Source organism: Uranotaenia lowii, chromosome 2, assembly GCF_029784155.1.
Source record: "Uranotaenia lowii strain MFRU-FL chromosome 2, ASM2978415v1, whole genome shotgun sequence".
Lineage (NCBI taxonomy): Eukaryota > Metazoa > Arthropoda > Insecta > Diptera > Culicidae > Uranotaenia > Uranotaenia lowii.
The window spans coordinates 172,611,140-172,627,656 of record NC_073692.1 but is presented as its reverse complement, the minus strand read 5'-3'; the positions used below and the strand labels follow the sequence as shown (position 1 = coordinate 172,627,656).

Genomic DNA, 16,517 nt, shown 5'->3' with positions numbered 1-16,517 from the left:
ACAGAACGAATTGCATCTTCTGTGCTTCGACCTTTTCGAAAACCAAATGGTTTGCCAGAGTTTTATGTATCATGCCTGGCTTTAAGGTAGAATGAAAGTCAGTAATTTGGCTACCGCTTTCCTCGACCCATGTGCATTAAAGTTTCGGGCAATAACCACGGGGATCCTACCTGTGAGCTTTAACTCGTTAACTTTGCCTATCTGGGTTGTTTCACGTCCCAACAGTTTGCCAACCTTGCCTGATATCCATATCGCGGGTAGTTTTACGTTATCGGTTTCTCAAAAACTAACAAACTTCTCCTCAAAAATTATCTGCCGCAATAGCTGGTGAGCTATGAAGCAGTATTTGAGATATAGTAAGGCAACCTGAAATTTAGTAAGTGGACCTATGCCAGCGGTCAGCTTCAGAGCAGTTCTTGTGCTCACTTTCCAAACGCTTGACATGCAACAACGCCATGCTCGGCATGAGAAGAGCCTCCAGGATTTATAGGAAGACCACCTTATTTCCAACGCGTTGAAAACTTTTAGTATATGCACCGAATTCGACTTGTGAATTCGAGAGCTATCATCTCAGTCATAGAACCAAACTTTTGGGGCTTGTTACACGAGTTTGTTTTGTTGTTTCATTTAAGATTTTAAGCCTCTTGGGTTTATTCATCCCATATTAAGCTAGTCACGTGACACGACTCGGAAATTTTAGCTCGAAAAAGCTGCGATCTTTGACGCTCATCCGAATTTACCTTTCTTGCCTGAAACAATGCTAAGGTCAGGACGAAGACGTGAAATTTAGCTAGTCACATCATTCAATTAACAGAAAAGACTTCTTTTGATAAATGGTTAAAATATGTTATTCGAGATTCATGGACTTCTTCTTTTCTGTCAACCAAAAATAGTAAGCATTTTATTTTACCAATCAACTGTGTTTTTTTATTGATGAATAAAAATTAATCTATACGACTATAAGGTATCATTTTAAACCGATTCTCTCTTTCCTCTTTTTTTTGGATTCTCTAATTATTTTCCCTCAACCTTCACGAAATATTTCTCTGCGTTTTTCCTGTTTGTGATTCATATCATTTTTTTTAGTTGTTAGCTATTTTCAATATATTTAACTCTAGTCTGCAATGATTCCTCGTATTCGGAATTGTTGATGTATTTGAAAGCTCAAACACTAGCTTTCTCAACAAAAAATGTTTTTTTAAGATAAACCGGTTATTGAAGGTTTTGAAAAAAGTTAGAAATCGAACGGCTGGGAAAGATTCAATAAATTGGAAAAAGACAAAAAACGTGAAGTTTTTAATAACGAGAAAGTTATCATCACATGGAAAGTAAAGTATTTTTGGTACTCTCTTATTTTTCGATCATCAGGCGCACCGTTTTTTTTTGTACCAGTTCTTCTGGCCACATATCAGTCCTGGATGCAATCCAATTTTCGTTTAACGTTTTGCTTTGTATTCTCTCTTGTGGATGGTTTTTTGTTTGAAATTTTGATCTATTCCGACAAAGATCTGCTACACTTACTGAAAAATGCTCCATTTTCAGTGGAAGCGAAAATGAAAGTTTGCCAATGGCACCTCTCCTCCTCATTCTATTTTTTGGCCCAGGGAGGCCACTTTACATACTGACATATCCTCGGGATCGGGTGCTGCGGCGTCCAGCCAGGTATGCAATCAGCACGATCACAATCAACAGAATCAGCGCACATCCGACGGCAATCGGCACGATGTCCGGTGTGTCGATGGCGTCGCAATCCTTGGCGATCGAGAACTTGTTGTTGTGTTTGTTGTGGAACGCTTCGAACTGCAGCTTGGTCACGGTGACGGTCGAATTCTGGCCAGCCTTGGTGGTCAGATTCAGTGACTGGGGCCGGTTGCAGTGGTAGGACATGTCCATCGGTGTCTTGAAAAGGGCTTGGGCATTTTCGAGGATAACGGTTTGGTTAACTGTAAAATAGGGAGAAAATGTTTGATTTCAACTGACTCATAAATTCATAACATTGAATTAGATGTTCACAAACCTTGAGCATTTGGGAACTGATCGCCGGAGATGACCAGAGCAAACCGGAGCCCGGCCAGCGAAAACTCATGCTCGGTGGTGTTCAGGTGGAACTTGGCCGTCAGGTGGCTCTCTTTGTCGGCCGGTTGTCCCCAGGCCAGCTCGATGAACTGATCCTCCTTGTCGCAGGATCCGTTGTACACGTTAGCGGACTTTGGAATGTTGTACAAAGCGTGGGCGGTTTTGTTGTCTGCAGCAAAACAAAAGTTAAAAAGGATGTTGAACCTCAAGCAATAATATGAGTTTTTTTATGATTCTGTAAGTTCATTATAATTCTCTACTATATCTACATAAGTTTTAAGTAAGCAACAAGCTTATTGAAAAAAAAAGTTGCTAGGTGGGGTAAAACGAAAACCTCAAGGGCGCCTAAAACGGACAAATAATTTTCTCCAGGTATTTCAAATGTTAATCGGTTTGGTCCTTCAGGTGCCTTCTAAAGACCCTTACAAGCGCTTAATAGACGATGGAAGCGCTGCCGAATTTTGATGATGGTTTTTCATTAGTGCAAGTTTCACCCAGCTTTTGAAAGATCTTACCTGGAGAAGGGAAGAATAACTTTTCGATTCCACCACCCTATTTTTTTTTTATTTACATAGTATTCCGTCTCACGTAATAACTTGACGAACATAATTCCTAAAATTCACTCGGTCCATGGCAACCGTTCTCCAATTTCTCGGGCACCCCACGTTCGCCAGATCACGCTCCACTTGGTCTAACCACCTCGCTCGTTGCGCCCCCGCTCGTCTTGTTCCTACCGGATTCGTAGCGAACACCTGTTTTGCAGGACAGTCGTCCGGCATTCTCGCAACATGTCCTGCCCAGCGTATCCGGCCAGCTTTCACCACCTTCTGGATACTGGGTTCGCCGTAGAGTCGCGCGAGCTCGTGGTTCATCCTTCGCCTCCACACTCCGTTCTCCTGTACGCCGCCAAAGATGGTTCTTAACACTCGTCGCTCGAATACTCTGAGTGTACGCAGGTCCTCCTCGAGCAATATCCATGTCTCGTGCCCGTAGAGAACAACCGGTCTAATGAGCGTCATATACAGGATACACTTCGTGCGAGGGCTAAGTCTTCTCGACCGCAGTTGCTTGTGGAGTCCATAGTAGGCATGACTCCACTGATAATTCGCCTCCGGATCTTAAGGTTGAGGTAATTGTATGCGGTCACCAGTGAGCCGAGATAGACAAAGTCTTCGACTATCTCCAGCTCGTCGCCGTCGATCGTGACCTTGTTACTGCTGGACAAGCGGGCTCGGTCGGTCTCGGATCCGCAGACCAGCATGTACTTCGTCTTGAACGTATTAATCATCAACCCAATCCTTCCTGCTTCGCGTTTCAGTTTACGGTAGATGTCTTCCACCGCCGCAGATGGTCTGCCGACTATATCAATGTCATCGGCAAAGCAGATAAGTTGACTGGATCTGTTGAAAATCGTGCCCCGCATTTCGCCCGCCGCTCGTCGAATAACACCTTTTAGCGCCACGTTGAACATCATGCAGGATAGACCATCACCTTGTCGAAGCCCCCTGCGCGATTCGAATGAACTCGACAATTCACCCGAAATCCGCACACAGCACTGCGTTCCATCCATCGTCGCCTTGATCAGTCTGATCAGCTTCCCGGAAAAGCCGTTCTCGTCCATGATTTTCCATAGCTCGTTACGGTCGATCGTGTCGTAAGCGGCTTTGAAGTCGATGAATAGATGGTGCGTAGGGACTTGGTGTTCCCGGCATTTTTGGAGGATTTGCCGTAATGTGAATATCTGGTCCGTCGTAGACTGTCCCTCCATGAAGCCGGCCTGATGACTTCCCACGAATCTGTTTGCTTGTGGCGTTAGGCGGTGGAGTAGGATTCGGGACAATACTTTGTAGGCGGCATTGAGTACAGTTATCGCTCGGTAGTTCTCACAGTCCAATTTGTCGTTCTTCTTGTAGATGGGGCATATTACCCCCTCCTTCCACTCCTTCGGTAGCTGTTCTATGTCCCAGATCCGGACTATCAATCGTTGTAGGCAATCGGCCAACTTGTCCGGGCCCATTTTGATGAGTTCAGCTGCGATGCCATCCTTCCCAGCCGACTTGTTTCTATTCAGCTGGCGAATGGCTTCCTTAACTTCACTCATCGTTGGGAGTGGCTCCTCTACGTCGTTAACTACGCCGGCGATGTACCTTCCCCCACCGTCTTGATCTCCTGCATGTGCGCCGTTCAGGTGTTCATCGAAGTGCTGCTTCCACCTTTTGATCACCTCCCGATTGTTCGTCAGGATGCCTCCGTCCTTATCCCGGCACATTTCGGCTTGCAGCACGAAGCCTTTGCGGGATGCGTTGAGTTTCTGATAGAACTTTCGCGTTTCTTGGGAACGATGCAGCTGCTCCAGCTCCTCGAGCTCCTCCTCCTCCAAGCGGCGCTTTTTCTCCTTTAAAATTCGGACTCACTGCCTCTTCCGCTGTCGGTGATTTTCCCCATTTCGACGGGTGCCACTTTGCACTACTGCCGCCTGAGCGGCATTCTCTTCGTCCATTACCCTCCTACACTCCTCGTCGAATCATTCGTTCCGTCGAGATCGCTCCACATAACCGATGACGTTCTCCGCAGCACTGTTGATGGCTGTCTTGATGGTATCTCAACAGTCCTCGAGAGGGGCTTCGTCAAGCTCGCCCTCTGCCGGCAGCGCTGCTTCGACCGATTGCGCGTAGTCTGCCGCGACCTCAGGTTGCTTCAGTCGTGCGATATTTAACCGAGGCGGGCGCCGGTTTCGTGTGTTGTTCACTACGGAGAGTTTTGGGCGCATCTTCACCATCACCAGATAATGGTCCGACTCGATGTTGGCGCCCCGACAGGATCTGACGTCGATGATGTCCGAGAAGTGCCGGCTGTCAATCAAAACGTGGTCGATCTGTGATTGAGTTTGGTACGGTGATCTCCAGGTGTACTTGTGTGGGAGGCGGTGCTGAAAAAAGGTACTACGTACGGCCATTCGTTTGGAGGCGGCGAAATCAATAAGTCTGAGGCCGTTTTCGTTGGTCAGCTGGTGCGCACTGAACCTTCCAATTGTCGGTTTGAATTCCTCCTCCTGGCCGACCTGAGCATTAAATTCCCCGATGACGATCTTGATATCATGTTTTGGGCAACGGTCGTATTCACGCTCCAGCTGCGCGTAAAATTCGTTTTTGTCGTCACCGGTACTTCCGAGGTGAGGGCTGTGCACGTTGATGATGCTGACGTTGAAGAACCGGCCCTTGATTCTCAACCGGCACATTCGTGAGTTGATCGGCCACCACCCGATCACGCACTTTTGCATCTTTCCTATCACTATAAAAGCTGTTCCACGCTCGTGTGTGTTGCCGCAGCTCTGGTAGATGGCAGGGGATGAATAACGCGAAAGCGTTAAAATCCTAGGAAAAATAATTTAAAAAAAGATAGATGGCACGATCATTTGGGTACGTTCGTACCGTGGAGCCCTTCCAGCATACCTCCTGCAGCGCTACGATGTCGAATTTGCGGCTCTTCAATTCGTTGGGGAGCACGTGGGTACTGCCCACAAAATTTAGAGATCGGCAGTTCCATGTTCCAAGTTTCCAATCGCTAGTCCCTTTTCGTCGCGTGTGGGTCTTTGCCGATTTCCATTCGAAATTTTTTGTTCGTTGTTTATGTTTTTTGTAGTCACAGGCTCGTAAGGCCCGCAGCTAACCCCACTATATCGCAGGAGGACTGTCGTGATATTGCTGTTATGGGTTCCGAACACCACCAGGACGTTGTTGCACTCCGCACGCCGCCCCTGACATGGAGAACAGACGCTTCCACCACCCATTGTCAGCTGAAAAGCAATCAGCGTCTCAAGCAGGTCATGCAAGCTGTTAAAAGTTGATCTACAGTGAAGACAACACGTTTGAAATTCGAGATTCTGAGAACCGTACTGTTTCGCTGCCGGAATCTGACCAGTTGGTTACGACTTTGTTTGAAAATATTCTCAAATGCTGAGTACACAAACCATATGTTATTGTTAAGTAATATTTTGATAATATCTACATTATCTACGCAGTGTCTATTTAAAATCTACGTAGTGTACTATTTAAAAAAAAAGTGTAAATTGCAGGCATGTTTTCAATTGCTTTAAAAGCAGCATTTAATGAAGGATATTTTTGATAGCAATGGTTCACAGGATAGCAAAAGCTCCAAACGAAGACTTCTATAAAAAAAAATGGAATATCTGATTATCTAATGGGATTCTTACACGACGTTCCCCTACTATTGAATTAACGTCTGGGCACAAAGTGTGATTTCCGTCGTTAGTAATTTTTTTAAGCTTATTAAAACCAGTAAAAACCACAACGCTATAAGCATATAGGTAGTTAGAACGCGTGTAGAGACTGGATAGTTTTTTATTGCATATGAGTTTGTCGGAACAAAGATGCACATATTTTAACATTATTCTTGTTAAGTGAACGACATTTTAAAAGGAATCAAAAGTACCTAAGCGTAAAACTATTCTTGCTTCAATTACATTGCCAAGAGATCTTGAAGGCGGGACTAACGCTTTTTAAAACGGTTCAACCCACACTGTATGAGCGTACGTTAATCCTGATAACTCGGCGTAACTGTACTCCACAGACCAGAGAAAACGAACTAAGAAAAATAAAAAATAAAAAAAGGCACACAAAAAATAAACTGACGAACAGACGGAAATGTTAATATGTACATCAACAAACGATCAGCGTGCAGTTGTGAGCAGGCAGGGAATGGGTAAAAAAATAACTGCAATGAACCACTGCTGATAACACGTTCTGACGATGTTCGTTCATCAGAGAGCAGATGAATCATGACAGAAATTGCAACTGGAATTAATCGAACTTGGCCTTTGAGTAGTTTCGATAGGACAGCAATAATTGAATTCGTTTCATAATGCCGAAGTTTGCAATGCGCATAAACCATTCGATTGTTTTATTTATAAATATCGTTATGCAAGATCCCTTCATTGATTAATGTTAAAGAGGTTTAGAAATTCAAATACCGTGCAATATTTTAATTTTTTAGAAGATTATAAAAAAAGATAGATAACATATCATAGCTAAGCTAAGACTTACCAACATCAAGGTAGGTTACGTTAAGCTGCAACGCCATTTGAACCAATATGCAGGTTTGGTTAGTGGTTTTGTTTTCGTAGGTCCAGGTGCCAACTTCCGGTTCCGGTTTCGGAGCTGGGGTGGTGCTCGGAGTCGGAGCTGCGGTGGTGGTCACCGGAGCGCTCGTCGTCGTTGTTGGTTTTGGGGTGGTAGTAGTAGTTGTTGTTGTAGTGGTAGTCGTAGTTGTGGGCTTTGATGTTGTTGAGTTTGTGGTGCTGGTCGTGGGCGCTTCTGTCGATGTTGTTGTGTCCGGTGGGATAACTGCTGGTTTATCATTTTGAGCTGTAGGGATTATATAAAAGAGAAAAACTTGCGGTTAGACTTTCTCAAGGAAATTGTATGTTTCTAAAATGTTTATACATCTATCGTACCTATAATAGGAAAAAAAAGTTATTATAGATCCATCCTAAACACGAAGACTCATGAGTATACAGGAATTCCAATTGATTACCCTGAACAAGATTAGTCAGCTACCGGCATATTTGTCCAGCGATAGCACATATCAAAAACAGCTTTGATTCGAATTTATTTCCAACATTTCCAGCAATGTAGAAACAGGGAGACGAGACGACTATGGAACGATTGCCGAGAAATGATGAGTAGTCACAAAAAGGCGGATTGTGGTTATCGCATTACAAAACATTGATGTGATTTGTGTTTTGATTTTTGCTGCCCCTTTTTCAGATGCTGGGTGCCGGCTTTCACTGGACCGTTTTGTCACACAAAGGAAGAAAAAAGGAACCAGATCAGCGGTTTCTGGCTGATAATTGCGATGGAAAGTTTTCGTACTTTATGAATCAGTTCCTCTTCTGTTTGAGCAGTAGAAAATACCGGCATTATTCAAATGACTTCACTACTAAAAGGGTGTTCGGAACAAAAAGTGGTCTAACTAAATTGCGTTTAGTCTGAACCCAGGAAAGGTGCCTTGGATTACGGAGTGGTACAAGCCTTTAATATTTGAAATTTAATGTGAAGATAAAAATAAATAGCAATGTCTCAATAGAAATTTGATTGAGATTGAAGGGTCGTTTTATGTCATTGCTGGTCAAAATTTACAGCAAACAAGTCTTTCTAAGTTAGAGGATAGTTAAACATGTGTTTCCCTATGGAAATTTCGCGGGGGAATTTCCTTCGGGGACCTCGGAGCCCTTCGTCTCAGTCGCGCCGTTTCCAGCCAGCGTCTTTAGTGGTCCCGGCCTTGAGTTCGTCTGTGGTGAGGAGGCTCCCCAGATTGCCCTTACAGGCAAGTATTCATCGAACTTGAGAGCGCTTCCTGCGCCTGATGTTTTCCTGCCCTTCGACAGATTTATCGATTTTCTACCACACCTTGGAGGTACTGTCCCAGCGGCATTGGCTTCGACCCCGGGATGCAACAAACTAGGCACTATACGGAGACCTCAGAGCCCCTCGACTCAGTCGCGCAGTTTCCTGCCAGCGTCATCAGTCGTCCCGGCCCTGTGATCGATCGTGGCAATGAGGTTCTCCAGCCTGCATACTCAGGCAAGTACTCTACATCATCTCGAAATTATTTTTGGGTGATAAATTTCCGCCCAACATCATTCGTTGGTTATCACCAAGCTGTGCTTGCTAGTACTCCAACATGTTCTTCATCGCCCCCCACGATCATCACGACTGGTACTGAGTTCTCATCACCGGGATGCAACGTATCGGGCCCCACGGAGACCCCTGTGCCCTTCGACTCAGTCGAGCTGATTCCTGCCAGCGTCACCAGTCGTCCCGGCCCTGAGTTCGTCTGTGGCCTGCTTTACCAGGAAAGTACGCTGCTCCTGACTGCCTTCCTCCGTGTGATGGTATTCTCCATTTCAGTGACAATGGCTCCAGATCGGCATCAGAACCGCTTGATTTCATCAACATCTACTATCAGAATGTCGGTGGTATCAATTTCTGCGTGACTGATTATCTGCTCGCTACTTCATGTTCCTGCTACGATATTATCAACCTTCACCGAAACATGGTTGAACGATCACACTCTCTCCAACCAGATCTTTGGACCCGATTATTCCGCTGTTCCGCTGCGATCGAAGCCCCCTTAACAGCAGAAAGACCACAGGTGGTGGGGTGTTACTCGCCGTAAGGTCCAAATTCAAAGCTATGCCAATCGATGATGAATCTTGGCATAATCTTGAGATGGTGTGGTTCCGTATCGAACTCGGTGACCGGAAGCTTTAAGTTGGCGTACTATATTTGCCTCCTGATCGTTCGAGAGACGTAACCTTAGCTGAATCATTCTCACGCTGCATCTCTAAATTAAGCTCTTTCTGCGCTCCAGAAGATGACATAATCGTCTTAGGCGATTTTAACATGCCAAGTTTAAAGTGCTGTTCCAGCCAAGCTAGCTTCCTGTATCCTGATCCTGAACGCTCTACATTTTCGGCTTCTTCGAACATTATTCTACACTCTTTGAGTACAGCAACCTTACAAGGCTACGACAAGGTGAACCATGATATTACCATCGGAAAGCTCGCGCGTTTAGGATTTTGTGGATCCGCAGTTACCTTACTTGACGTAGATTGACAGTTCGTACGGGTAACTGTTTTTCCAGGCAGTTCTCAGCTTCATCAGGCGTGCCTCAGGGAAGTCATTTAGGGCCGTTAGTATTCCTTATCTACTTCAATGACGTGCTGCAACTCCTCGATGGACCAAAATTGGCGTATGCCGACGACTTGAAACTGTACTATTCTATTCTGCAGAACCAGTTTAACCTCTTTGCCTCCTGGTGTGATGCCAATCGCCTACCTTCAAACCGTAGTAAGTGCGTAGTAATATCATTTTCCCGCAAACGACGCCCGTTCTCAGCCGTTTATTTCCTTGGCAACGATGCAATATCTCGAGCTCAACACGTGAAAGATCTTGGTGTGATCCTTGATGCGCGGCTGGATTTTAAGAATCACACCAACTATATCGTAGACAAGGCCTCCAGAAGCCTGGGTCTTCTTTTCCGCATGACGAAGGACTTTAAGGGCATCTACTGCCTGAAGAGTCTTTACTTCAGTCTGGTCCGATCGATCCTTGAATATGCTTCTGCGGTTTGGTGCCCATATTATGTAACCGGTGCGTGGTTTAGCCCAAGGTCATTGGGAATCATCACGGTAGTTTTGTAAATGTGCGAAGGTAGTGCTGGCGTGGAGAGGAGGCGGACCGTACCATACATCATCGGCACGACAAGCATGAAATGGCCCAGTAGACGAACGAGCACGGTGGCGAACAACAGATGGCGCTGCTCTCAACAGGCGAAAAGGCCGCCATAGGCGGGCTTCACAAGTGACGCAATGGGGCGTAATCCCAGGATGGGACCGTATCCCGGTTCCGGGGGCAATGCCCTTTACTAAGAGCGATCACTTCAGAAGAAACATTGAAACGCTACACACCATACCAGTTGCATTACTAAAGTGTGATAGTGAACCACAGAGTCTGATAAATCCGTGTTAAAAGGATTATCATACGACCAGGTGAGAAGTGACCGCCGCCCGGAACCCGTACCGTTGGAAGATACCCTAATGCCCTTGCTTTCTACCCCATTGCGCCAACAAGACCCCTTTTTCTTTGTCTCGTATGAAGTTTGCTGTTCGGAGGACGAGAAGCACGTGCAGTTGAGGCCGATAATTGCCGAAAAAGCACCGTTATTGCTGCTTACCGAAGCGACCGACTGTCCCTAAGTATCCGAATACGACGATCCGTTCAACTACCAGGACGCCGGCATCAGGAACTGGGAGTCAGGGCAGTGCTGAAGTCCCCCGGAGCAGAAGCTGACCGTCAAGAGCCGAGCAGCCCGTCGCTCAGCAGGAAGTCTTGGAGTTCGTGAGACCAACAGTAGCGAGGTAGGAGTTAAAAAGCCCATTATAAAGATAGATTCGAAAGTGGGAGTGGGCACAGTAGTTTGTCGACCAATAAAGTGTGGAAAGTTCGTCTCTTCAAGACTCAGTGTTTCCTTTCGCTAGCTATTTCGCGGATATTGCCGACCCTGAGGCATTTTGAGGGGGATCCTCGGTGATGCTGGGCAGGCTAACTCACCCTTAGGTTATAATTATCAAAACGGTTCTGATCGCATCGAAACCATCTAACGACGTTTTTTGAGGTATGCCCTTCGACACTCAAACTGGCAAGACCCTTTTCGACTTCCCAGCTACGAAAGCCGCTGCCGCCTTATCAACATCGACACGCTGCAAGCCCGCAGGACCGCCACTCGTGCGTCTTTCGTCGCTGATCTGCTTTCATCAAGAATCGACTCTCCCGCACTTTTGGAAGTTCTTCCACTTAGCGTCCGACCTCGTGGTTTGAGGAATCGGGATCTTCAGCTCTTCGTTCCTGTTAGACTAACCAATTACGGGGCCAACTCTGCAATAATTGGCGGCATCAAGACTTTAACCGCTTCTCACACGGTAATTTTAGATTATTCAGAGACTGAATAATTTCGGTTCAGGGGTCGCATCATGTATGAAGATGAAAACAACTGAATTGATATCAATCAAAATTCTGAGTTGTTTTCATCTAGCGAGTTTAAAATCCTGAGATTTAGCGAAGACGCACACTTTTTCATCCGCTCTAGATGAAATCTATTCAGAGCGCCTTAAAAACCAATGTTTATTTTTTTTTATTTTGATGATTAAAGATATGAACAGAGTGAAGTTGGAGAAAATTTTCCAGGTTAGTATAAAATTTGATAGTTCAGTGGCTAAGTTTCATGAGAAATTAAACGAAGTTTTTCTTCCCACAGAATTCTAATCTTATCAGACGCATTTGTGGTGGTGGCGGAACTTGATTTGTACGTTCAATCAGGGCTATATTCTGCTGAGATGAACCTCCCACTTCACCTACCGGATCCAGCCGGAACACCTGCAATGGAAGCGGCATACCACGACTGGCAACTCAGCCCATATCTGGGCCCTGAGCACCTTCCGGAATAGGAAGACCGATGTTGGTGGTCTCTCCATCGTAAGCGGCCCGATGTTTCCTCTTCGGAGCAGAACGAATCCTAGAAATATTTTTTTTCTCCCGCTTCCGTTGTGAATAAATATGGATGTCTACTACTAAAACATGTATAAAAACATTTAATTTTCATTGAAATCCGAAATTCCTGTAAATTCTGCCGTAAAATTTTATAAAATTCTGAGTTGTTTTGGCTCAGACCGTTCAAACGCTCCTTTAAGATGCCTGATTGAAAATAACTCAAAATACGCGAAAACCCTTACAATTCATTTCTGAGTTTTACCGCTCTAATCAAAATTTGAGTTTTCCCAGTTTTGGCGCATTTTGAATTGTTTTCCTTCAAATCTGAGTCACGGAGAATTAGAGTGCAGAACATTTTGATTTTGACGTTTCGAAGGTTGTACCTATTCCGAAGAAGAATTCTCAGTGTTCTAAGTTCAGTGTAGATTTGTATTTGTAGTTAGTCTCTTAATTTTTAAATATCATTTGGATTAATATTCGATTTAATAATAATAAATAATAAATAAATGTGTGTATTATACATCCGGGAGTCTTTAAAACAAGGTCTACTGTCCGCTAGCTTAAAAATATAGCTCACTTGAAAATCATGGCCAGTCATAGTTTGAATTTTAAATTAATTTAAAATTTAAATAAAACAAATAGCTCGGAGAGCTGATTTTTAAGATGATAGTTAAGTCATAGTTTAGAGATGAAATTTAAAGTTAATAGTATACAGGTTTAAAAGCTTTAAAAAAGATATAAATTGTTTTTTTATTGTATTCTTCTTGTATCAAATACATATATGTAACTCCTTTTGTAGCGGGTCATAGACTACACAAATGGCTTGTGCAAATTCGATGATTCTACGACAAATGTTTGATTCTATGCTCGCCCACAAACGATACAAACAAATTTTGCGCAAACACAAACGATTGCGAAACAGTAACAGCAACAAAAAACCACCTCCATCCTGGCTGAGGCTGAGTAAATTGCCTAAAGTTGGTACAAATAGCAGCATACACTATGCCACAGAGGGTGGTTTGTACAAAATATTTCGATCCCGACCGATTTTAACTAAACCGTTTGCGCGATCATCCAAACAGTGCCATACACGATGCAAATCGTATTCACATCAACAGAATTTCATCGAATTTGCGCAAATGTGGTGTAGTCTATGGCCCGCTTTAGAGAATATTCTGTATATTTGCTTTCTTTGCTGTTTTATTTTTCAAATCAATACATAGATATTTTTCTAATCGAAAATGCAGAAATCAAGTAGCGGAGTAAAAAAATCGAATGATCCTTTTCACATGACAAATCCATCAAACGAAACATGAACTCGCATCCCGCATGTAACTTTTTTTTTTAACATTCTACTTTATCGGATGGATGCAACAATATTCACAATTAGCGCGTATTGATTTATTTGTGCTGTTACAGTATGCATATTATCTTTATGTCGGATCAAGAGTTCAGTTAAGTATCCTTTTTCGCGACTGTTTATCACAGCACAGCAGAGCATGATAAGAAGGTTTCCATCTGACTGACATTTTCGACCGATGACTCATCATCACGGCCGTGTTGATTTGCGAATCGAATTTGCTTTCGAGGATTAAATGATGGCACAAAGCCTTGCATATAAATTTTACTTTGACCTACTCATCCAAAAAATGAAGCGAAACTAATTTCTTATTTCGAACGACGCAAATATTCAGAGAGTTCTATTATCAGGGCTAAGCCTCTTTGTTTGGCTATCTCAAACTGACAACGACGTACATATGATAGGTATGTTGAAGTATGAAGTGAAACGCTCAGTGAGAAGCCATATTAGAAATGAATCTAGAAGCTAGAAGACTGGTAATTCGTAATAGTAGTAAAAAAGATTGGTAGAAAAATTGCACTGTTTTTTGCAATTTTCATGCTTTAGCACTTTATCGCTATGATTTTATTGTGTTCCATGAATATTAATGACGAATTTTTTGATTTGCAGCTCTTGTCGCTGCACGTCTTGCGATAAGGGGAACTTGGGCAATAATGTGCAAACATATCGTTCTGCCAGATTGTGTAATGGTTGCGAAAATCAGAGAGCTAGAATTCGATTAATCCGAAGGTACTTACCAGTGCACAGGACAAATCCGGCCACCAGGAGGAGCACACACTTCAGTAGCGTTTTCATTTTGTTTCTAAGCCGATGAACGATTGCTAAGCTCCTCTATCTAGGAAAGCTGGGATTGCACTTCACAGTCAGATGATATCGTTCCGAATAATAGGTTAATATTTGATGATGGTGTCCCGCGACAAACACCACTGCACTGTGACAGGACAAAAAAAAAGTAATCCAAATGAAAACGAACCGATTTCGAGAGAGGAGGAATTCAAACAGCAACACTTTGGAAAAGATTCTACGCGGCGACTGACGGTAAAACCTTCTGGTCAATGCAAAACCTGGAACGAGGAATGATGTTTCAAAATATGGGCGATGGGCGCGCTCGAAATCCCGGTATATGATTGCTCGTGTGTCAAACAGAGAAAGCAATAGCCTTCACTCCAATTTCACTCCGATTAGCTGTCATTCTTATGGAAATCTGTGTAAGAGTAAAGAGCAAGCTTTATTCTTTTTAGCAGGCCCAAGCCCAATAACCAATCGCTCTCGCTCACGGACTCGAGCATTCACATCACACGAATACTGCTAAAGTTCTAATGGCACACTAGCACACATACACCAATAACGATGACAGCTGATGGGAACTGACAGTTCAACTGGTGCTGCACTCTGTTCGATTTATTGGGAAGCTGCAGTTTGAAAATATTTGCGCCAGATGTCGGCTCCAAGTTTTTAGCCCGAGCGAGAAGAGATTCAATACAAATAATTTGCACTCTAAAAGTTGGGTTGTTAGCCTAAAACAGCTTCATTAATAAATTTCAAATAGTCAATAACAATAGGTATTCAGTAAAATTCATGGAATCCAAATTTTTTGAAATGGACGGCGTTCATGTCAAGAAAAATTATTTTCACTATTCTCCCTAAAAATCTGGTAGCTGTTTGGATTAAATAGAAAAACATGATTGTATCCCATTCACCCTAAAACTTTTGCCCAGAATGACAAATACCCGAAATCAAACCCCAGAATGAACCATTTACCAGAAAAAAATTCCCCAGAATGCACCATTTACAAGAAATTTGTTTCCCAGAATAGACCATTTCCCAGAATTTGTTTTCCCCAGAATGGAACATTTCCCAAAAAGGCACAAATCCCAGATTTTTTACCTCAAGTATTTTTTTAAGAAATTTCGCGAGACAAATTGTATAGGACGTTTTCAGGCAAATTTATAGAACTAAAAACAAGAAATTTTTTTTGAGTTTATATTCAAAGTATTTAAACGATCTACTCACCTAAAAAATCTTTTGGAGGAAAGTTAGGCCAAGCAAAACCAACTCGATTTTCATATATTTCATTTCACCTACAAAAATAAACACAAATTTCAATTTTTACAGATCGATAACTGTTTTTTCAGCAATGCAGATCATGTGCTGGAAAAATCAGCAAAACGGAAAAACGTTTGCTAGATTTCTGAAAAAAAAAAGGCTGTTTCCAGCAAATTTACTGTGATTATCCATACCTACATATTTGTCCAGTCTCCTTTCCAGAAATTTACACAACCGTTATTGGAAACATTGGTCAGATTGGTTTAGTATTTCCGATTCGGTCAAAATTATCAACAAAAAAAACTACACAGCAAATTTTTTTTTGCTGGAAACCAGCAAAATTTTGCTGGTTTTTGTCCCACTGACTGCACTGTAAATTTTTGACTCGATTTCCAGCAAAAAAAATTGCTGGAAACGTTCAGCAATCCGAATTTTTGCTGGAAACCAGCAATCGGTTTTCGAATTGCTGGGTTTTTCAGCATTCGGTTATGTGCTTGTCATTTTTGCTGAAAAATCAGCAATCGGTTTTCATATTGCTGGACTTTCCAGCAATTGATCTAGTTTGCTGGAAAATCAGCAATCGAGTTTGTTTTTGTTTCGTACGCTGAAGTAAGGTGAGATTCTATTTTACGAATTTAGGTTAAATTAATATAATTATTTTATTTTCCTCTATATTCTAGCAACCAGGCATCAAGTCAAGGGTAAGTTTTCATTGTTGTTACCACGTGCAATCATAGCAATCCAATATTCGAATTGTTAGAATATTTGCTACTGTGCACCCCTTGTCGCTGAAATATTACAAGCGTGTTCGTCTCGTTTTGGCTACACTGTCGTACGCCAACGGACGGTTTAGTTCTAAGTTAGCTTTTCTCCCGATTAAACGTATTTACACCAGTCGCGTGCGTTTTATTTCCCCGGGATAAAACCAGTTTCCATCAAGTCACTTTCTGTACGGCCATCGCCGA

At 43.2% G+C, this 16,517-nt stretch overlaps 1 protein-coding gene across 1 annotated transcript; it reads right to left on the bottom strand.

Moving 5' to 3' along the window:
* Nucleotides 1-899: 899 nt before the first annotated feature.
* On the bottom strand, nt 900-14,550 carry LOC129746606 (lysosome-associated membrane glycoprotein 1-like). The gene is made up of 4 exons (XM_055740344.1): nt 14,244-14,550; nt 7,140-7,460; nt 2,018-2,245; nt 900-1,943 (listed from the first exon to the last, which is right to left on the bottom strand). The coding sequence occupies exons 1-4, from the start codon at nt 14,299-14,301 to the stop codon at nt 1,615-1,617; spliced, it is 936 nt and encodes a 311-aa protein (XP_055596319.1). The 5' UTR covers nt 14,302-14,550; the 3' UTR covers nt 900-1,614.
* Nucleotides 14,551-16,517: the final 1,967 nt, after the last annotated feature.

Bases quoted from the DNA above. Each gene is read 5' to 3' on its own strand.
- LOC129746606 (XM_055740344.1), bottom strand. From the start codon at position 14,301: ATGAAAACGCTACTGAAGTGTGTGCTCCTCCTGGTGGCCGGATTTGTC. The intron at 7,461-14,243 runs GTAAGTACCTTC...TAATCCCTACAG, and splicing joins CGGATTTGTCCTGTGCACTG to CTCAAAATGATAAACCAGCA. The intron at 1,944-2,017 runs GTTTGTGAACAT...CCTATTTTACAG, and splicing joins TCAGTTCCCAAATGCTCAAG to TTAACCAAACCGTTATCCTC.